At 49.3% G+C, this 23,204-nt stretch overlaps 1 protein-coding gene across 3 annotated transcripts in view; it reads right to left on the bottom strand.

The window, feature by feature from the left end:
- mta1 (metastasis associated 1) overlaps window positions 1-23,204 on the bottom strand; it is a 248,579-nt gene that overhangs the window by 74,523 nt on the left and 150,852 nt on the right. For all 3 annotated transcript variants that reach the window (XM_084338705.1, XM_084338706.1, XM_084338707.1), the window contains exons 7-8: window positions 21,394-21,493; window positions 16,951-17,139 (exon numbers count right to left, since the gene is read on the bottom strand). In XM_084338705.1, the coding sequence (XP_084194831.1) occupies window positions 16,951-17,139; window positions 21,394-21,493 (289 nt within the window). The remainder of the gene's footprint in view (window positions 1-16,950; window positions 17,140-21,393; window positions 21,494-23,204) is intronic.

The following is a 23,204-nucleotide window of genomic DNA, read 5'->3' as shown; positions in this document are numbered from 1 at the left end:
CTTCCGGGGTAGGCCTGATTGGCCCCGACAGGCACGTGACGCGCAACTTTCTCTGCCGCGCGGCACGCTCCGCGGAGCCGAGCGGCAGAGCTTGCGGAATTACGTAACCGTCCAAATACACCATGACTTTCATTCGGCGCTTCAGCTCACCTGGCAGAGCAGCGGTCCTGCGATCCTGCGGTCGGTTGTTGGTGAGTTCGAATCCCATCAAATCTTTTTTTTTTAACGTGATTTTTTTTTTACCGTGTATTCTTTCGCCGGTTAAGGTTAGGCATGGTTAAGGTTAAGGTTAAGGTTAGGCATTGTTTCGGAGTTGGTTAAGGTTAGAACGGTTAAGTTTAGGCGCTGTTAAGGAGCTGGTTAAGGTTAGAGTTTGTGTTAGAGAATGGCAATAGACAGCCTATTTCCGCGCGACAACTCTCAGCAGCCTCGTTGCGCGTCCTGAGTTTGCCGCGTCACGTGCCTGTCGGGGCCAATCAGGCCTACCCCGGAAGTAACTTACTGTTGCGGAACAGTTACAGGCGTAGGGGAGAGAGAGGGGAGTGAGACGGGCGAGAGAGGGGGGAGTGAGACGGGAGTGAGAGGGGAGAGAGAGGAGAGAGAGGGGAGTGAGACGGGCGAGAGAGAGGGGAGAGAGACGGGAGTGAGAGGGGAGAGAGGGGAGAGAGAGGGGAGAGAGAGGGGAGTGAGAGGGGAGAGAGAGGGGAGAGAGAGGGGAGAGAGAGGGGAGAGAGAGGGGAGTGAGACGGGCGAGAGAGAGGGGAGAGAGACGGGAGTGAGAGGGGAGTGAGAGGGGGGAGAGAGGGGAGAGAGGGGAGAGAGAGGGGAGTGAGACGGGCGAGAGAGGGGAGAGAGAGGGGAGTGAGAGGGGAGAGAGAGGGGAGAGAGAGGGGAGTGAGACGGGCGAGAGAGGGGAGTGAGACGGGCAGGAAAGGTGGAAAGTCAGATTCACAGCCGCGGCGTCTGGTGGTTAGAGACACGGGCTAGTAATTGGAAGGGCAATTGGAAGAGGGCACTACTGCTATACCCATGTGACACACTGTGTAGTGAGAGAGAGGGGGGGGGAGAGAGAGAGGGAGAGAGAGAGAGATGGAGAGAGAGAGAGAGAGAGAGAGAGAGAGGGAGAGAGAGAATGAGAGAGAGAGAGAGAATGAGAGAGAGACAGAGGGAGAGACACGAAGAGAGAGACACAGAGAGAGAGACACAGAGACAGAGAGAGAGGGAGAGAGACATGGAGAGAAAGGGAGAGAGAGACAGAGGAAACGAGAGAGACAGAGGAAACGAGAGAGACAGAGAGAGAGAGAGAGAGAGAGAGAGAGAGAGAGAGAGAGAGAGAGAGAGAGAGAGAGAGAGAGAGAGAGAGAGAGAGAGAGAGAGAGAAGCCGTCCTTGTGTCCTTGAGCCTCGGCGCCGCGAGAGGAATGTAATAGTTCCGAGCGTGTGGTTTCTCAGAGCGTGCGCGTGTGCGCGTGTGCGCGTGTGTGCGCGTGTGCGTGTGTGCGTGTGCGCGTGTGTGCGCGTGTGTGTGCGTGTGCGCGTGTGCGTGTGTGTGCGTGTGCGCGTGTGTGTGTGTGTGTGTGTGTGCGTGTGTGTGTGTGCGTGTGTGTGTGTGTGCGTGTGTGTGTGTGCGTGTGTGTGTGTGCGTGTGTGCGTGTGTGTGTGTGCGTGTGTGTGTGTGCGTGTGTGCGTGTGTGTGTAACACGGCGACAGGTCAGCGGCACGCAGTGCACCTTAACCCTTTCACTGCCGCACTACCAAACACAGTTAACCCTTTCACTGCGACAACACAAGAAGGTTAACCCTTCCACTGCCACACGACAGAAGGTTAACCCTTTACCGTCACACTACAGACGGTCTGCTGTAGTAGTGTGACAGTAGTAAAGGGTTAACCCTCTGTCGTGTGGCAGTGAAAGGGGTTAAGTCCCTCCAAACCGCCAGAGAGGCTCCATCTTGGAAGTTGACCGTCCATTAAGACACACAAAAGGTAAAACATTTCTTTAACTCTCATCATTCGTCACACGACACCAGGGGCCTGAGCCCAAACGTTCGGACCTTCGTTCGTTACGTTGGCATTCGGAAAAAAACGTTATCCTCTCTTTCTCCCATTTTTCTCTGTTTTCTCCCCGTCCCCGGTCTATATTTTTTCCGTACTGTACTGTTCCGTCATGTATATGTTCTAGGTGGTGTTTTCTGTACTGTACTGTTCCATTGTACCTAAATTTTACCTCATCCCATTTCTGCTTTGCACTATATAGTACTGTACATTAGTACACTGCATAGTATTGTATATTATATGGTAACTCAGAACATTGTACATATGTCTATACCGAACACTGTGACCTCATTTTCTTCTTCTAAATTACATGCTATACTATGTTATTTGATACTATCTTGTCTAGCACAGTCTCTGGAGCGTAACAGTAAGAAGCATTTTGTATGAAAGTATTCTGTACTTCTGTATGACAACTATTAAAGAAACTTGAAACTTGAACTTGAAACATGTGTCCTTATGTTTTCTGTGGGTATTGTCGCAGCTACCACCTGCACCGTGCTTGAATTCCACCGGCCTGGCCGTGTGGCAATAAAAGGAACTTGAACTTGTCCCAATTTAGTCGTTGTGCCAATTCCCCCCCCCCCCCCCTCCCCTACCTGGTTGTTGTGCGCATGTTCCCCCTACTGGTCGGTACAAGGGAACCCTGAAGTCATCCGCATGCTTCCTCCGACACGCGCAGCGACAGCCAGTGGCTCTCTTCTCACCTGGCAGCGAGGGCTCTCATTGGTGAAGCGTAACGCGTGGGAGGTCACGCTGCCTTCATCAAGTCCTGCCTCCGCTGAGCAAGCGCCCAGACCTGACCTGTAGGGGTCGCTGTCCACAACGCCCAGGACCCACCCACGACTTCCCTCCCCCCTAACTCAGCCAAACGAGTTAGTATGACGATCGACCCAAGCCGCAGGCAATGCTGACTCTCCGGAAGTCGAGACCGCAGCCTCTTGCATTGGTGACGAGCGCAATCTCCGCTGCGCCACCTGACCGCTTGGCATTCGAATTCTAAATCAACATTCTAATTTTGAATAAAAAAATGTTTGGGGTGATGGTAGACAAAGCAACTCTGAGGTCATGCTCAATGTCCAATCTGTTCCTCTGCTCTGTCTTCAGCTGGACCAGAGCTGAGAAGCCACTTTCACAAAGATAGGTAGTGCAAATTTTTTTCAATAAAGGAATATCTTATCTTATCTTAATCCCCCCCAGAAAAATTTACTTTGCATTTGATATATTGAAAATATTTTACTTTGTGTGTTTTTTTAACAATAATTTGTGATGCCATCACACAAACTGGCATTTAAAGGGTAAACATTAAAAAATGTATTGAATATGTGTTTTCTTTTCTTTTTTACAATAATTTGTGATGCCCATCACAAACACTGGCATTTAAAGGGTAAAATTTCAAAAATGCCTGCACCAGAATGCAGGAAATGAAGTTTTTGTAACAAGAGAATTGTGTGTGTGTGTGTGTGTGTGTGTGTGTGTGTGTGTGTGTGTGTGTGTGTGTGTGTGTGTGTGTGTGTGAGAGAGAATGATGGACAATCGCTTGCTGTGTGAGAGAGAGAGAGAGAGAGACAGACAGACAGACAGACAGACAGACAGACAGACAGACAGACAGACAGACAGACAGACAGACAGACAGACAGACAGACAGACAGACAGACAGACAGACAGACAGACAGACAGACAGACAGACAGACAGACAGACAGACAGACAGACAGACAGACAGACAGACAAAGAGAGAGAGAGAGAGAGAGAGATAGAGAGAGAATTAAGTACATTTGCTGAAATACAGTTCTTAATTTTCTCACTTGCTATGTGAGAATGTTAGTTATTATGTTCTCAATGCCCCTTGCATTGTATGAGTTGTGTGGAAGCGTTTGCTAGTTCTAGTGCTATCCCTTTGTACATTGTGGCTGTGTCTGACAAAAGTTAACAATACATAATGGTATTAGGAATACATTTGCCTCCTGCGTGAACTGCGCATAGCTTAATAGACTGTATTTTAACGCCGGTCATATGGTGGTACTTGGAGAGCCAGCTACGTTCTCAGGTGGTACTTGGTGTAAAAAGTTTGAGAACCACTGCTCTAGATAACATTCAGCCACTAGCTGGTGCTATAGATAACATTCAGCCACTAGATGGTGCTCTAGATAACATTCAGCCACTAGATGGTGCTCTATAGATAACATTCAGCCACTAGCTGGTGCTCTTCTAGATAACATTCAGCCACTAGATGGTGCTCTAGATCAGTGGTTCCCAAAGTCGGGGTCGCGACCCAAAGGTGGGCCGCGAGCAGCCACGGGTGGGCCGCGAGATGATTTAAAAAAAAAAATAAAAAAAAATAAAAAGAAATATTATTTTAATTTTTTATTTTTTTATTTTTTTATTTTTTATTTTTTTATTTTAATTTTTTTTGTCAGGCCACTGAACTTAGAAGCAGGCCAGGACAGTGTTTCTAGTTGTATTCTAAAATTATATTCTATTGTATTCTAAAATGTGACTATATGGTTTTATATTAACTTAAATAAATAAACAAAAACGAAAAATCTACTTATTTCAATGAACATTTCAAACTAAATAACAGATTATGCACATAAAACGCTAAAAACAACCGAAGCAACAATAGTATTTTAATGAGGCTATTATTATTATCATTATTATTTTGCAACAAGTTAGCCCTCTCATAAATAGCACATATAAATGAATAACTAACTTGAACTAACTTAATAGGATTGAAGTGATATTTGGCATAAAAAATCGGTCGCCTGGCAAAAAAAAAAAAAAAAAAGCCAGACGATGTGCATTGGGCCGCGGCTCTCTGACGCCTTATTTTCTGGGCCCTGGCCTGAAAAGTTTGGGAACCCCTGCTCTAGATAACATTCAGCCACTAGATGCTGCTCTATAGATAACATTCAGCCACTAGCTGGTGCTCTAGATAACATTCAGCCACTAGATGGTGCTCTAGATCAGGGGTTCCCAAACTTTTCAGGCCGGGACCCAGAAAATAAGGCGTCAGAGAGCCGCGGCCCAATGCACATCGTCAGGCTTTTTTTTCTTTTCTTTTTTTGCCAGGCGACCGATTTTTTAAGCCAAATATCACTTCAATCCTATTAAGTTAGTTCAAGTTAGTTATTCATTTATATGTGCTATTTATGAGAGGGCTAACTTGTTGCAAAATAATAATGATAATAATAATAGCCTCATTAAAATACTATTGTTGCTTCGGTTGTTTTCAGCGTTTTATGTGCATAATCTGTTATTTAGTTTGAAATGTTCGTTGATGTTACAAAAGGTCAGATTAAACCGAATATATATATTTATTACTTGAGATATATTGTATAATATTTGTATATCGTCTGATATCCCTTGTATATTCTTTGTATATATACACGGAATATCCCTTTACCTAGGTACAGGCCAGACCATAATATTCGTTCTCCTATTGGACAGCGACCCCTAGGCGCCAACGGCCATACCCCCAATGGCAAGTTCAAAGCCACCGCTAAGACATGTCTCAACATGTCCAGGTTTGCGCAGTAATACGAGACAGAACTGAGGTTGGCACTAGATTATTCACCTTACGTATAAATACGTCGCAGGTGGATACAGCAGTAGTCTTAGCCTAAAAGTGAGTTGACCAATACGTTGAAGCCTTCACCACGATACAACGTGCCGTGAAGTGGGCCCCTTTTGCCCCTAAATAGAGCCTTGAGAACCGCGTGCGAATTGATAGCTAAAGTGTCAGAGTTTAACGCTGTATCGTCGAGTTCGACCTATTCTATTGTAAAGTAATAGTCTATTATTTATAGTGTATCGTGCGGCTACCGTTCTACAGTGACCAGCATTACCACCGGTTCGTCGTACCGAGCTAGTGCACTTATCCAGGCTGGGCGGCCTAAACTCGTGCCGCCATCCGAGGAGTCCTAGACGAGAACCGTTGGATATGTACACCGGAGAACCTACACCGGAGAATGCAGAGCCTTTTCCGGCTGGATTATATTGCTTTGGTACTGTGGCTGCTGGAGCAGAGAACCGTCTACCCCACTGCTGTGTGGGATCTACCCTGTGAGGAGCACCATCGAGCCCGCCTCTAGGACCCACAGAGGCTGGCTAGCTTTATCCATAATTAATTTATTTAATGACCACCCAGCCAGGCTGGTGGAATTTAGTTTCAGTGCAGGTTTCATAGCAGTTCCAACATAAAAACATAAAAACATAGAACACATGACATCACTTACAGCGTACATAAAAGAAACAGAGTTTGTCCATGTCCATGTCAGCAGAGGTAAGGGGGGTTGCGGGGGGTACTACAGGGGGGGGGGGGTGCTACAGGGGTCGAAGGTTTAGTAGCTCCCACCGGGAGTATTGGATTGTACATGACACTTTACACACAAATAACGAAGACAGGAGTACTAGACATAGGAACGTTGCTTGCACTGGGGCGAGCCTCACGGCCGCCATGTTGGATGTTAGAACACACCACAGTGCTGGGACCAGGTAACAGTCAGAGAACTGCTGTCCATGCTGTCTTGCATACCGGAGTATAGCTGTTGCTTTGTCTACGGACCAAAGGATTATTGCACTGTCTCCTGTATCTGGAGTCTCTTTATTCCTCGTTGATCCAGACTTTGCTCCCGACCATTCCTCTCCCCTGCTGGCTTACAACCGGAGGGAACCCCCTTAGTATCTCCAGCTGACTACGAGTGTGCCTTATGTAATTCTTATGCTACAGGTGGTGTCAATTATACCCATCTTAATATGCTCATGGACTTACGCTCTTGACCTACTTAAGTGTTCTTCGCCATATAAGCGCAATTCATAATTCTCAATATTGTAACCTATTGTTGCTGCTCTGATAATAAATACTTCTAAATATAACTTTCTTTGTTAAGCCGTATTCTTGTGTGGGTGTTCACCAGATATACCGTGTACTGTATGGCCAGTAATTAAAGTACATAACTAAGTAGTGGTTTAATGATACCATACTCTCAATACAGTCAGGGAATTGTACCCCTCAGTTAAAATTGGTCCTTCGAGCCGGAGGAATATCAGTGTAATATCTAAATATAATATTGATATTAACCATGGCCAGCGGTGAACACTCCACAAACGGCTCTCCTAAGCTAGAACGCCCGCAGCGCAGACGTCAGCCACCTCCTTACCTAGAGGACTACGCTGCCAGTCTAATACCTAGCTTTATACAGACGTTAAATGCGGGAAAAGCGGATAGTAAAAGCATGTCAAACCCTACCGACCAGGCGACCTTGCCAGTAGAGACCCTAGTGGGTTCTAACGTAACTGACCAAGCTCACGGGGGGGACCAGGAGGGACATGACATGACTATACCCCCCGACAACGTCAACGGGACGGTCCCCGGAGAGCTCCAGGATAAAGAAAGCGCTCCAGGGACGGAACCCGACCCACTACCAGAAGAGAAGCGCGCCCAGGAGATAGACCTCCTAGGAGCGCGCCAGGAGAACGGATCTCCAACGAGCACTGTCAGAAGCCGATCACCTCCATCAGTGTCTTCCCCCAGCGAGGCGGACAAGATGCTGGCGCAGGCATTCATCGCCACCCTGGCAGCCTCCACTGAACGCGATCGACTCCAAGCACAGACGCTTAGCGAGCGCGAACATTCTTCCATGGAACAAGAGCGCCTCCGGGCGCAACAGCTAAGTGAGCGCGAACACTACCATGGAAAGAGAACGCCTGCAGGCTCAACAACTGAGTGAGCGCGAACAATCTGCAGACCAAAGAGAGCGCCTTCACGCGCAACTCCAAGCGCAAGCCCTTAGTGAACGCGAACACTCTGCAACCCAGCGAGAGCGCTTCCAGGCGCAGCAAAGGAGTGATGACGACCGCATACGCCTGGAGACCAGACGCCTCCAGACGGAAGAGAATATTGAAAGAGACCGCGCCGATGCCCAGCGCGCCGCCGCCGATGCACAGCGCGACGCAGCCCAAGCCCAGCGCGAAGCAGAGCGCGACCTCGCTCACATCAAGCGCGAAGCAGAGCGCGACCGGCTACAAGCGCAGATAATGGAGCAATTGATTGCCAGGGCGACACCCCCTCTCTCCGCACGGAGCTCCAGGGCATCATCAAGACAAGGGTCTAGGGCACCTTCCCCTACCCGACCAAGCGACCCGGAGCCCGGCCAACAGAAAGAGCCTATCCACGTCTCCGAACCCCCTCCCCGACCGGTCCATGCGAGACCCAGCAACCGGGAAGAACCGGCCTATGCCGCCGAGAGACTGAATAGACGACTTCAAGATCTAGAAGACCTAGCAGAGGAAGAGGAAGAGGAGGAAGATCAAGCCCACCAGCAGCATCGTACTCCACAGGACCAGGAGGTCCAGTACAGCCCAGACTTTAACCCCGAGGCCCTGCGTTACAAACCCCCGACTCAACTCAAGGGTGAGTTTGACGCACAGCCAGCCCCGAGGAACAGCACCTGGGTACCCGGGCTTTGGTACCCACCAAGTACCAGCCCACGACGACACGTACGGGGAGACTCGCCCAGGAGGCCTCTCCCCCAACGCTCACCGATGTGCCAGCCATCCATGGCATCGTACCTTGGCACACCGACGTTCGCGGATTTTACGCACAAGGACAGAGCGCAGTACACGGAATTACGGATGTGCTTAGAGACTATGATGTCCGACGTCCCAGATGAGTCGTACAAATATGCTATCCTCCTCAAGCACCTGAAGGTGCCCAGAGCGCATAATATAGCGCTGGCATATTCCAACTCAAGTACCCCATACACCGCGGCTCTAGTAGCCCTCGACCAGCGTTATGGACGCATATGGGACTACGTGATACAAGAGATAAGGAATATTGACCGTCTCCCCCCAGCCACAGACAATCGCTCATTGGATGACCTCTCTATCAAGGTACAATCCCTGGTAGGGATGCTGGGGGCCCAAAAGGAAAAGGGTAGAAACGAACTGTACGCTAACTCTAATGTAGAAAGGATATTAGAGAAGCTCCCTGCAGCCCGACAAGAGCGCTTCAGGCGGCAAAGAGACCACCGTGATCCCGACGGTCCCGAGCCATCCCTCCTAGACCTGGCCGACTTCCTCGCGAGAGAAGTCAGCAGCCTACGACTGGATACGTTCGTGCGGAGTGGACCAAGCCCCAGAGATGGACCTCGGAGATCAAACGATAACCGCAGGCTGGTGACCGTCATGCACCAAGCCGAATCAGTACCGCGGAACAAGAACCACAACACCCCCTCGACGAAAGAGAAGTGGAAGATTGTATGCCAGTACTGCGAGAAAGAACATTGGCTGTCACAATGTGACACTTTCAAGAAGATGACCGCCGACGAGGTGAGTCAATGGATAAAGTCCAACCGCCGCTGTTACCGCTGTGCGCGCAGCCATATGGCAGCCGAGTGCCGCTTGAAGAAGAGGTGCAGCCGGTGTGACGGCGCCCACTTGGACGTCTTGCATGACAGCAACAGGAAGAAACTCGCACCCCCAAGCAGCACCAGAGTAAGCGTCATGTATATTGACCCCGCCAGCAGCGGGAGCTCCCGAGTGCTCTTGAAAGTGGTCCGAGTGACATTAAGCTACGAGGACAAGGTCATGGACACTTACGCCGTCCTTGACGACGGGTCAGAAAAGACTCTCCTCCTCGCATCCGCTGCAGCCCAGCTGGGTCTGCGGGGGAGCGAAGAAACGATGACAATTCGTACTATAAGAAGAGACCTGAAGACAATAAAGGGTGAGAACGTCTCCTTCACTATCGCAGCAAGCGGGCAGCCAGAGAGGCGGTATAGGATCACTAACGCTTTCACCAGCCAAGACATAGGCCTGTCGCGGTACACCTACCCCATCTCCAAGCTGATGGAAAAATACGTGCACCTGCATCAACTACCTATACCGCTCATCGACGGCGCCACCCCGACCCTGCTCATAGGATCCGACCACGCACACCTCATCGTCCCAACGGACCGGGTCCACATTGGGCCCAGAGGCTGTCCAGCAGCAGTCGAGACCCGCCTAGGATGGACACTACAAGGCCCCCTCTCCAGGTCTCCCAACCGACCAGCAGCCACCCGCTGCCTCCACTCCAGAGTGACAGAAGAAGACACCACCCTCTTACAGCACGTCGAGAGGCTATGGACACTAGAGACAATGCCCTTTAAGAACGAAAAGAAACACATTCGTTCCAAGGAAGACATTTATTCCATAGCCCTCCTCGAGCGGAGGACAAAGAGAGTCGAGGTCAATGGAGTGATGAGATACGCAACTCCACTCTTGAGGCGAGAGGGTATGCCCACCTTCCACGCCTCAAAAGAAGCGACGGAGCGATATCTACTGAACACCGAGCGGCGCCTAACCAGAGACCCCGCTCAAGCCACTGTGTACCGCGCTGAGATTGACAAGCTAATCACAGCGGGACACATAAAGAAAATTGACGTTCAAGAGGCCGATCAGACGACCGAATCATGGTACGTGCCCCACCACAAGGTCCACCATAACGGCAAGGATCGTATTGTGTTTAACTGCAGCTACCAGATCGGATTACAAAATCTGAATAAAGAACTCTTGCCCGGTCCAACACTCGGCCCCTCTCTACTAGGCGTGTTGCTACGTTTCCGCCAAAACAAGGTGGCCATCAGCGGCGACATCAAAGGGATGTTCCTGCAGGTGCGACTAGTGGAAGAGGACAAGCCCCTGCTGCGGTTCTTATGGAGAGAGAGGATCGGGGATGAGCAACCATCCATCTATCAATGGGAAGTCCTCCCTTTCGGAACCACATGCAGCCCATGCTGTGCTACGTTCGCACTGCAAAAACATGTCGCAGAGGACCCAGCAGCTGACGAGGAGGTCCGACAAAGTGTAGAGAAGAGTTTCTACGTGGACAACTGTCTGCAAAGCGTCTCGGCGCCAGAAGAGGCCGAGGCCCTCCTACTCAAGCTCCGCGCCTCCCTGATCAAAGGCGGCTTTGATCTCCGGCAGTGGGCCAGCAGCGACCCTCAAGTACTGCGCAGCCTCTCCCCAGAGGACAAGGCAGCAAGCAGCGAGACCTGGATGGCGACCATCCCAGGTGAAGCCCAAGAAATGACATTAGGACTAGTCTGGCGCTTCAAAACAGACTCGCTCCATTATAGACACACACCCCTGACCAAGGAGCAGGGAAGGTCGATTTCACTACCGACCACCAGACGGAGTGTATACAGAACACTCGCCAGACAATATGACCCGTTGGGATGTATTCTACCTTACACCACCAGGGCAAAAATGATTGTGCGAGAGCTGTGGGACAAGGACCAGGGCTGGGACGACCCCATACCCGACCACCTTGCTTCCACATGGAGAGTGGGAAACAGAACTCAACTCGCTCCCAGGTGTCAACATACGCCGCAGCTACTTCCCACCCACGGTGCGGCTGGAGACGTGTCAGATGGACCTGCACGTCTTCAGCGACGCCTCCGAAGTAGCCTACGGTTCGGTGGCCTACTTGCGGGCCCGAGAGGAGGGAGGAGAAATACATACCGCCTTCATCCTGGCTCGTTCAAGGATAGCCCCCCGCAAGCAACAATCGATCCCGCGTCTAGAGCTCTGCGCAGCCCTAGTAGGAGCGCAACTCGCCACGTTAATCCAACGTGAACTCACCATCCCGGTGCAAAGAACAATCCTGTGGTCAGACTCCATGACCGTACTCACATGGATCCAGTCCGATTCGTGTAGATACAAGGTCTTCGTGGGAGTCAGAATCACAGAGATCCAAGAGTTAACAGAATCAGCATGCTGGAGGTACGTGGACACAAAACAGAACCCAGCAGACGTCAACACACGGGGAATGTCCCTGGATGACCTCACTCGTCACAATATCTACAGTGACGGTCCCAAGTTCCTCAAGCTCCCGGAAGAAGAGTGGCCTAACCCCACCCCACGGGAGGCTAGTCAAGAGGAGGCAGAGATGAAGAAATCTATGTTCTGTGGGTTGACACACACACCAGTCCCCACAGACCCCAACATAGACGACTGCCCCACCCTTGAGAGTGCACAGTTAAAGACATTCCTGTGGCACCACCCTGAGGTTCCCTCCACTACTGACATTAATGCAGCTAATTACGAAGAAGCAGAACTCCTTCTGCTACAGCGAGCCCAAAGAGACTCGTTCCCCGACGAGCTAGACTGTCTGCAGGGATCAAAGCCAGTCCCGTCAGACAGCAGACTGCTCCACTTGGCCCCTGAGCGCGACGCCCATGATCTCATCAGAGTGGGTGGTCGTCTGAGAAGGGCCCCGGACTTAACGGATGACGTCAAGTTCCCTATAGTCCTCAACAGCCGACACAAGGTCACAGAGCTCATCATAAAGAAATACGACGAGGACGTGCACCACGCTGGGGCAGAGAGAGTCTTCGCTGAGATCAGACGTCGCTATTGGATACTGCAAGGAAGAGAAGCAGTACGACGCTTCCAGCGGACCTGTCTAGACTGTCGCAAGTGGCGAGCACAGCCCAGTATACCCAGGATGGCTGACCTACCCCCGTCGCCTCCGACTCGGCGACAAGCCCTTTCACTCCACCGGTATGGACTGCTTCGGCCCGCTGTATGTGAAGAAAGGAAGAGGGACAGAGAAGAGGTGGGGTATTGTATTCAAATGCATGACCACCCGAGCGATACACATAGAACTCCTTCCAACCATGAGTACGGACTCATTCCTTATGGCCTTCCGGAGATTCACAGCGCGGAAAGGAAAACCGTCTATATTATTGTCTGATCAAGGGACAAACTTCAAAGGCGGAGAAAGAGAGCTGAGAGAGAGCTTCCAAGCTATGGGCCCAGAACTTAAGACCCACCTCGCTCCCTCTCAGATTGATTTCCAGTTTAACCCCCCGAACGCCCCTCACTTCGGGGGAACCTGGGAACGAGAAGTACGTTCAATAAAGACAGCCCTGTACGCCGTGCTTGGGGCCCAGACCGTGGCGGAAGAAGTCCTCACGACAGTCCTCAGAGATCGAGGGAGTATTGAACTCAAAGCCCCTCGGTTACGTCTCAAGTGATGTAGCAGATGTCGACCCAGTCACCCCCAACACTCTCTTGATGGGGCGGCTGGACCCCGCGCTCCCACAGACAGTGTACAGACCTGAGGAAGCGAACGGCCGAAGAATGTGGAGGTACAGTCAAGTATTGGCTGACAAGTTTTGGAACAGTTTCCTCCTCCACTATCTACCGTCTCTACAGACCCTCCAGAAATGGGTAAAAGAAAGAGACAATTTGACGGAGGGCACAGTCGTCATGATTATAGACCAGTCACTACCCCGAGCTATGTGGCCGGCCGGCCGCGTAAGCAAAGTGATCACTGGTGCCGACGGAAAGGTCAGAGCGGCAGAAGTGCTCGTCCAGGGACGGACATACACCCGACCCGTGGCGAGGCTGATAGAGTTGCCAAGGCTACCTGACTCCCTTGCTGACGACCATGACCCACTGACTTTGTGAATTGCCCTACTCCTCACAACGGACATTGAGTAGTGGACAAGACGGTTAATCTGTCTCTGCTTATCTAATTAGGTGCGGACTAATTAGGAGGCGGCTGTTACAAAGGGTCAGATTAAACCGAATATATATATTTATTACTTGAGATATATTGTATAATATTTGTATATCGTCTGATATCCCTTGTATATTCTTTGTATATATACACGGAATATCCCTTTACCTAGGTACAGGCCAGACCATAATATTCGTTCTCCTATTGGACAGCGACCCCTAGGCGCCAACGGCCATACCCCCAATGGCAAGTTCAAAGCCACCGCTAAGACATGTCTCAACATGTCCAGGTTTGCGCAGTAATACGAGACAGAACTGAGGTTGGCACTAGATTATTCACCTTACGTATAAATACGTCGCAGGTGGATACAGCAGTAGTCTTAGCCTAAAAGTGAGTTGACCAACACGTTGAAGCCTTCACCACGATACAACGTGCCGTGAAGTGGGCCCCTTTTGCCCCTAAATAGAGCCTTGAGAACCGCGTGCGAATTGATAGCTAAAGTGTCAGAGTTTAACGCTGTATCGTCGAGTTCGACCTATTCTATTGTAAAGTAATAGTCTATTATTTATAGTGTATCGTGCGGCTACCGTTCTACAGTGACCAGCATTACCACCGGTTCGTCGTACCGAGCTAGTGCACTTATCCAGGCTGGGCGGCCTAAACTCGTGCCGCCATCCGAGGAGTCCTAGACGAGAACCGTTGGATATGTACACCGGAGAACCTACACCGGAGAATGCAGAGCCTTTTCCGGCTGGATTATATTGCTTTGGTACTGTGGCTGCTGGAGCAGAGAACCGTCTACCCCACTGCTGTGTGGGATCTACCCTGTGAGGAGCACCGTCGAGCCCGCCTCTAGGACCCACAGAGGCTGGCTAGCTTTATCCATGCTGTCTTGCATACCGGAGTATAGCTGTTGCTTTGTCTACGGACCAAAGGATTATTGCACTGTCTCCTGTATCTGGAGTCTCTTTATTCCTCGTTGATCCAGACTTTGCTCCCGACCATTCCTCTCCCCTGCTGGCTTACAACCGGAGGGAACCCCCTTAGTATCTCCAGCTGACTACGAGTGTGCCTTATGTAATTCTTATGCTACAGGTGGTGTCAATTATACCCATCTTAATATGCTCATGGACTTACGCTCTTCAGTTCAGTTCAGAGTTTTTATTTGCCACATGGAATAATACAATCATAGTTTCTTCATTAAAAAAAAATCATAAATAGCCATTCCATGGACAAAAGGAGCAGGAAGAAGAATAAATCTTATTGTTACCTGCCCCTTATTCCTAAACTAACATGTATTTTCTTAATGGTCGGCGTATAACCTTATTTACACAAATAATCATTTATACCATTATAAAAGAAACACAATCCATAGTTAAACAAGAAACATTTAAATAATAATAATGATGATAAAGAAGAAAGAAGAAAAGAAAGAGAAGAGAAAAAAAAAAGAAAAGATCTCACTATTCAGATCACATTTTGATTTTCATACTGACTAAATATTTTTTTTGTATACATTTTTTTGAATTGATAAACACTGTTACATCCCTTAAGCTCGCTATGGAGAGAATTCCATAACTTTACACCAATAACTGAAGGACACATCTGTTTAAGTGTGGTACGTGCAAACTGATGTTTAAAATTGTATTTTCTCCTACTAAACTCACTTTCTAAATGAAAAAGATTTTGTAGTTTTTCTGGCAGTGTATTATTTCTTGCCCTAAACATAATTAACATTGTTTGAAACTTAACCATGTCTTCAAGTTTAATTATTCTAGATTTAATAAATAATATATTTGTGTGTTCTCGATAACTCACTTTATGTGTGATTCGTACAGCCCTCTTCTGTAGTATATATAATGGTTTTATATTTGTCCCATAAGTATTCCCCCATACTTCAACACAATAACTGATATAAGGTGAGATGAGTGAGCAGTAGAGTGTTCTCATTGCCTCATACTCTAACACATCCTTTACTTTATTCATAACAAAAATACTCTTGGACATCTTTTTTTTAACGTGTGCTATGTGCGATTTCCATGTTAATTTATCATCCATAATCACACCAAGAAAACGAAATTCACTAACTCTCTCTATATCAGCTCCATCTATGGTCAGTACTATATTTTCATCTAGTTTTTGTTTGCCAAAAATCATAAATTTCGTTTTTTTCAGATTCAGTGATAGCTTATTTACATCAAACCATTTCTTTAGCTTTGTCATTTCATACACAATATATTCAGCTAGTTCCTTTAAATTATTTCCAGAACAAAAAAAATTTGTATCATCAGCAAACAAGACAAACTGTAATAGTTTTGAAACATCACAAATATCATTAATATATAAAAGAAAGAGTTTGGGCCCCAAAACCGAACCTTGCGGTACCCCACATTCAATCTTCATGAGCTCAGATTTGACATCTGCCAACTGCACATATTGTTGCCTATTGTGGAGATAACTACTCAACCATTCAAGAACCATTCCTCTCACACCATATGAACGTAATTTAGAAATTAGAATATTATGATCTAAGGTATCAAATGCCTTTTTTAAATCAATAAACACCCCTATTGTTAATTTCCTTTTATCTGTTGCTGTTGTTATTTCTTCAATAATATTCATTAAGGCAGTCGCTGTTGATCTGTTTTGCCTAAAGCCATACTGGCTTTCGCTCAGCAGTTTGTTCTTTTCCACAAAACCATCTAACTTATGCGAAAACAGTTTTTCAAGCACTCTTGACCTACTTAAGTGTTCTTCGCCATATAAGCGCAATTCATAATTCTCAATATTGTAACCTATTGTTGCTGCTCTGATAATAAATACTTCTAAATATAACTTTCTTTGTTAAGCCGTATTCTTGTGTGGGTGTTCACCAGATATACCGTGTACTGTATGGCCAGTAATTAAAGTACATAACTAAGTAGTGGTTTAATGATACCATACTCTCAATACAGTCAGGGAATTGTACCCCTCAGTTACAGTTGAAATAAGTAGATTTTTCGTTTTTGTTTATTTATTAAGTTAATATAAAACCATATAGTCACATTTTAGAATACAATAGAATAGAATTTTAGAATACAACTAGAAACACTGTCCTGGCCTGCTTCTAAGTTCAGTGGCATAAAAAAAAAAAAAAAAAAAAAAAAAATGTGGACGTTTTTTTTTTTTTGAAATCATCTCGCGGCCCTCCCGTGGCTGCTCGCGGCCCACATTTGGGTCGCGACCCCGACTTTGGGAACCACTGCTCTAGATAACATTCAGCCACTAGATGGTGCTCTATAGATAACATTCAGCCACTAGCTGGTGCTCTAGATAACATTCAGCCACTAGATGGTGCTATAGATAACATTCAGCCACTAGATGGCGCTCTATAGATAACGTCTCTACTCACAAAGTCCTGCTGGATGTCGGTGAAGTCCTTGCCGTACTTCTCCAGCGCCTCCTCGAACAGGTTGGCCTCCGAGGCGCTCCACTCCTCCATCTCGTCCCGGCAGAGGACCGGGCCGCCCTGCGGAACCAGCGCCGCGATGGCCCGCGTCATGTCGTAGCCCGTGGCGTGGAGGGTGTCCATGGCATGGAACTGGAGACACCGGGGGGGAAGAAGACGGGTGGGTCAGTCTCACTAAAGCGGGCAGAGTTTCAACACCTCGACGGGGCAGACGAGCCTCTGAAACAACCGACGCTGAAGGCTGAGTTACCGCTCACTCACTCACTCAACCCCCCCCCCCCCCCCCCCCCATCTGTGCTGAGATGGAATTCAAATGAAACATTTCCACACACTTATAATAATAATAATGCATTTATTTTATATAGCGCCTTACATAAAGTATCTCAAAGCGCTTTACACATGATACATTACATTATGGCATATGGACAAACACAGTACATGGACTTTCACAATGACGACATGGTGGGGATAATACCCTAAACCCTGGCTAGTGGAGACAAGGCCACAGCACAGCTAAACCCTGGCTAGTGGAGACGAGGCCACAGCACAGCTAAACCCTGGCTAGTGGAGACGAGGCCACAGCACGGCTAAACCCTGGCTAGTGGAGACACAAGGCCACAGCACGGCTAAACCCTGGCTAGTGGAGACGAGGCCACATCATGGCTAAACCCTGGCTAGTGGAGACGAGGCCACATCATGGCTAAACCCTGGCTAGTGGAGATGAGGCCACAGCATGGCTAAACCCTGGCTAGTGGAGATGAGGCCACAGCATGGCTAAACCCTGGCTAGTGGAGATGAGGCCACAGCATGGCTAAACCCTGGCTAGTGGAGACGAGGCCACATCATGGCTAAACCCTGGCTAGTGGAGACGAGGCCACATCATGGCTAAACCCTGGCTAGTGGAGATGAGGCCACAGCATGGCTAAACCCTGGCTAGTGGAGATGAGGCCACAGCACGGCTAAACCCTGGCTAGTGGAGATGAGGCCACAGCACGGCTAAACCCTGGCTAGTGGAGACGAGGCCACAGCACAGCTAAACCCTGGCTAGTGGAGACGAGGCCACAGCACGGCTAAACCCTGGCTAGTGGAGACAAGGCCACATGTCTAAACCCTGGCTAGTGGAGACGAGGCCACAGCTAAACCCTGGCTAGTGGAGACGAGGCCACAGCTAAACCCTGGCTAGTGGAGACGAGACAACATGTCTAAACCCTGGCTAGTGGAGACAAGGCCACATGTCTAAACCCTGGCTAGTGGAGACGAGACCACATGTCTAAACGCTGGCTAGTGGAGACGAGACCACATGTCTAAACCCTGGCTAGTGGAGACGAGGCCACAGCTAAACCCTGGCTAGTGGAGACGAGGCCACAGCTAAACCCTGGCTAGTGGAGACAAGGCCACAGCTAAACCCTGGCTAGTGGAGACGAGGCCACATGTCTAAACCCTGGCTAGTGGAGACGAGGCCACAGCTAAACCCTGGCTAGTGGAGACGAGGCCACAGCTAAACCCTGGCTAGTGGAGACGAGGCCACAGCTAAACCCTGGCTAGTGGAGACGAGGCCACAGCTAAACCCTGGCTAGTGGAGACGAGGCCACAGCTAAACCCTGGCTAGTGGAGACGAGGCCACAGCTAAACCCTGGCTAGTGGAGACGAGGCCACAGCTAAACCCTGGCTAGTGGAGACGAGGCCACATGTCTAAACCCTGGCTAGTGGAGACGAGGCCACAGCTAAACCCTGGCTAGTGGAGACGAGGCCACAGCTAAACCCTGGCTAGTGGAGACGAGGCCACATGTCTAAACCCTGGCTAGTGGAGACGAGGCCACATGTCTAAACCCTGGCTAGTGGAGACGAGGCCACATGTCTAAACCCTGGCTAGTGGAGACGAGGCCACAGCTAAACCCTGGCTAGTGGAGACGAGGCCACATGTCTAAACCCTGGCTAGTGGAGACGAGGCGTTATATATCCATGCAGTTTTCCACTTTTATTTGCCAAGACTAGACACTAAAGACTACTAATGCAACACTAAAACTCTCCCAAAACCAATCGATGTGAGATTCCTTTTAGAGAAGGAGGGAGCTTCTCTAGGATTACTCCATTAATCAGCGATATGCACGAGGTTATTGGCACCGACACGAGGTCACGAGGCCTAACGAGGTCACCAGGCCTAACGACACGAGCGTTTCAAACATTAAAACAAGCTTTTAGGGTTTTGATCATTTTATTTTAGTCCTCCGCCAAGAATAAAAGTAGTTCCCCTTTGCCAAGCCGCCATTAACGTCCCCATCATCCGTCTCCTTCCGACATCCGTCCGACGCTGAGGACGACGTGTCTGGCGGCCTGCAGCCATTTATCACAAGGGTTTCCACTCAGCGTCCAATTACCAAGAGAAAAAAAGAAAAAATTAATCGATGGCCACAGTGGTGGAGAGATGAGTGTAGATAGATAGACGGAGTGGCCAGTCTCGTTCTGTAGGCGACAGGAAGTGTGTCGTAGTGGGGGAGCGATGTGGTGAATCCATTCAATGTCAACAAGGTGCAAATGGCAAATGGCTGCTTTTTTTTTTTTTTTTTTTTTTTTTTTTTAAATATAGCGCTTTTATCCAAAGCGCTTTACAATTTGTTTCCTCACATTTTACCCGTTCACTCACACATTCACACACCGACGGCGGAGGCGACCATGCAAGGTTGCAATTAGCAATTAGGGGTTAAGTGTCTTGCTCAAGGACACATCGACACGCTGCCCGTGGAGGAGCGGGAATCGAAGCGGGAACCTCCGGATTGCCAGACGGGGGACCTACCTCCTGAGCCACTGTCGCCCCCCTTAGGTGTAGTGACATCACTCCAGTTGTGAGGAAAAGGCTGCTATATTGTGATTAACCCGTCTGGGGTCATCTGTGGGCCGTTAGAAGCCCCAGGAGTAGGTCCCCCACTGGGGTCACTGTGGGCTGTTAGAAGCCCCAGGAGTAGGTCCCCCACTGGGGTCACTGTGGGCTGTTAGAAGCCCCAGGAGTAGGTCCCCCACTGGGGTCACTGTGGGCCGTTAGAAGCCCCAGGAGTAGGTCCCCCACTGGGGTCACTGTGGGCTGTTAGAAGCCCCAGGAGTAGGTCCCCCACTGGGGTCACTGTGGGCTGTTAGAAGCCCCAGGAGTAGGTCCCCCACTGGGGTCACTGTGGGCTGTTAGAAGCCCCAGGAGTAGGTCCCCCACTGGGGTCACTGTGGGCTGTTAGAAGCCCCAGGAGTAGGTCCCCCACTGGGGTCACTGTGGGCTGTTAGAAGCCCCAGGAGTAGGTCCCCCACTGGGGGCTGATAGCAGCACTGGGGTCATCTGGGGGGGAGGGGGGGGCTGATAATAAGGACTAATGATCTTCTGCTCAGTATAATTCTGTCTCGTTTAGCCTGACAGGGTTTAATTAGTTCAGTCTGCAGAGTTAGCAGAACTACTTCTAGTCAGAGCATGCATCCTAGGGGGGGGGGGGGGGGGGGGGGGGGGGAATCGATACGTAGTAGTATCGCGATACTTTGCGTGGCGATACTGTATCGATACAGGGACGCCAAGTATCGATATTTAATTATTCATTAAAAATTTAAATTTAAAAAGAAAGGGTATAAGGAAGTTGCATTGTTCATTTCAATACCTGTAATAGTACAGTAGTCCACACACACACACGTGTGCATTCAGTTAAGTTGGAATACGACAGTAATACAAACAGTTCAGTTTGTCAGGTTCATGCAACACAGATTACAGTGTTTACATCCGTCTGCTTGAGAAAATACCATGTTCTGCAATAAAAATGATTGAAGTGAGATGAACCGACTGAAAACTTTATTTTATTAGATAAAACATGTTGACAGTTTTACTTTGCAGTTAATTGTTTTATTTTTTAATAAAAAAAGAAATCTCAATACTCGCGATATATCGAGTATCCCCACCCCTAATGCATCCCCTGTGAGCGAGAGAGATACAGAGAGAGAGCAGAGAGAGAGAGAGAGAGAGAGAGAGAGAGAGAGAGAGGAGAGAGAGAGAGAGAGAGAGAGAGAGAGAGAGAGAGAGAGAGAGAGAGAGAGGAGAGGAGAGGAGAGAGAGAGAGAGAGAGAGAGAGAGAGAGAGTTTGTGTGCATCCCCTGTGTGATGCTTTGGAAAGGGTGTCTGTATATTGTATATTCCCATGCATATTCATGTTTATATGACTGTGTGTGTGTGTGTGTGTGTGTGTGTGTGTGTGTGTGTGTGTGTGTGTGTGTGTGTGTGTGTGTGTGTGTGTGTGTGTGTGTGTGTGTGTGTGTGTGTGTGTGTGTGTGTGTGTGTGTGTGTGTGTGTGTGTGTGTGTGTGTGTGTGTGTGTGTGTGTGTGTGTGTGTGTGTGTGTGTGTGTGTGTGTGTGTGTCTCACCAAGGTGATATCTCTGGAGGCTGCCGCTGCACTCATGTGGAGACTGGGCTGCCGAACTGAACTACTGCAGTCTAGAGCCCTGGCAAACGTACCTACTGACCTGGACCTGGGGGGGGGGGGGGGAGAGGGGGGGAGAGAGAGAGAGAGAGAGGGGGGGGGGAGAGAAAGAGAGAGAGCAGAGAGAGCAGAGAGAGAGAGCAGAGAGAGAGAGAGAGAGAGAGAGCATAGAGAGAGAGCAGAGAGAGAGAGAGAGCAGAGAGAGAGAGAGAGAGAGAGGGGGGGGGGAGAGAGAGAGGGAAGAGAGAGAGAGGGAGGAGAGCGAGGGGGGGAGAGAGAGAGGGGGGGGAGAGAACGAGAGAGAGAGATGAGAGAGATGGAAGGAGGGAGAGAGAGAGATCGATAGACAGACAGGAGAGAGAAGTGAGCAGGCAACAGAGAGACAGGCACAGGAGACGGAGGATCTTTCACGTGATCAATCTCCACTCTACGTTAAGAATTCCTTGTGAAAAAGCCTGCGCCCAGAGGACAGACGAGAGCCCGGCGCGGAGATGAGAGAGCGCTGGTACCGCTGGTACCACCGGGACCCGCTCAGGCCCAGGAGGTCCAAGCGCTTTTTTTACCAAGACAACGCCGTTTAATTATTCAATAAACAAAAATGTTGCCACTTCAGTCGGTGAAGAGACTTGGCTGATAACGCCCCTAAGCAACAAAATGTAAGTTTAAAAATAAAATAAAAAAATGTTATCTACTTTTTCTCCCATTTTATATTGTTCTCCCGTCCCCAATTTCGTATCGTCCAATTCTACCCTCCCCTGTCTCGAACGCTGTTAGGCCACGCCTCCCACAAGCCGGCTGCAATGTGGACGAAGCCTTGCATCACGTGTCCCCTCCGCGTGAATACTTTCCCTAAGGGGTTTGTACTTTTGCGCGATCTGATTGGCCACTGACGTTTCTGGTCATGTGACATGTGCGCCCAATCGTGTGACGCCTGTTTCTTTCGCTGGTTAAGCTTAGGCGACTCTTTCGAAGTTGGTTAAGGTTAGAGTTTGTCTTAGAGCAGGGCGATAGAACACCAGCCCTGATTCCAAACTCTAACCTTAACCAACTTCGAAAGAGTCGCCTAAGCTTAACCGGTGATAAACTAGGCGTTAGGTCGTTTGCAGGCTGTTAGAGGCGGAAATAGGCGCAGAACTTGCCGTCACACGATTGGCGCACATGTCACATGACCAGAAACGTCAGTGGCCAATCAGATCGCGCAAACCGAACGCGGAAGTACAACCCGCTTAGGGAAAGTATTCACGCGTCCCCTCCGGTACTCGAGGAGGCAGCCGTCGCATCTTTTCACCTGAACAGCGCGATCTCTCAGTGGCGAGGAGTAACGCGTGGGAGGGACACGCCGCCCTCGTCGCTTCCTGATTCTACTGCGCAGGCGCACCAGCCGACCTGTAGGAGTCGCTGTCCACAAGGTCCGATCCCCACCCATCAGCCTCCCACCCCCTAACGCTGCCAATTGCGTTAGTATGAACGACCAGCCAAGCTGGTAGCAACGCAGAGAGCTGGGCTCGAACCCAGCATCTCCTGCATTAGTGGCGAGCGCCTTGCCCACTGCGCCACTTAGCCGCCCCCTTTTTCTTATAAACATAGAGGACAAGAGAAAGTTGTGGACTTCTGGAACCCTCAGGCTCCTGGAGAGAGGGGGAGCTCTCCTGAACCCGGAGATATTTGATATTTTATTAAGGATCCCCATTAGTTAGTGCCGTAGCAACTAGCTAGTCTTCCTGGGGTGCACACATAAACACACACACAACAGT

The sequence above is a fragment of the Notolepis coatsorum genome (assembly GCF_963971535.1).
Source record: "Notolepis coatsorum genome assembly, contig: SCAFFOLD_295, whole genome shotgun sequence".
Taxonomy (NCBI): domain Eukaryota; kingdom Metazoa; phylum Chordata; class Actinopteri; order Aulopiformes; family Paralepididae; genus Notolepis; species Notolepis coatsorum.
This window is presented reverse-complemented; position numbering and strand designations above follow the sequence as displayed.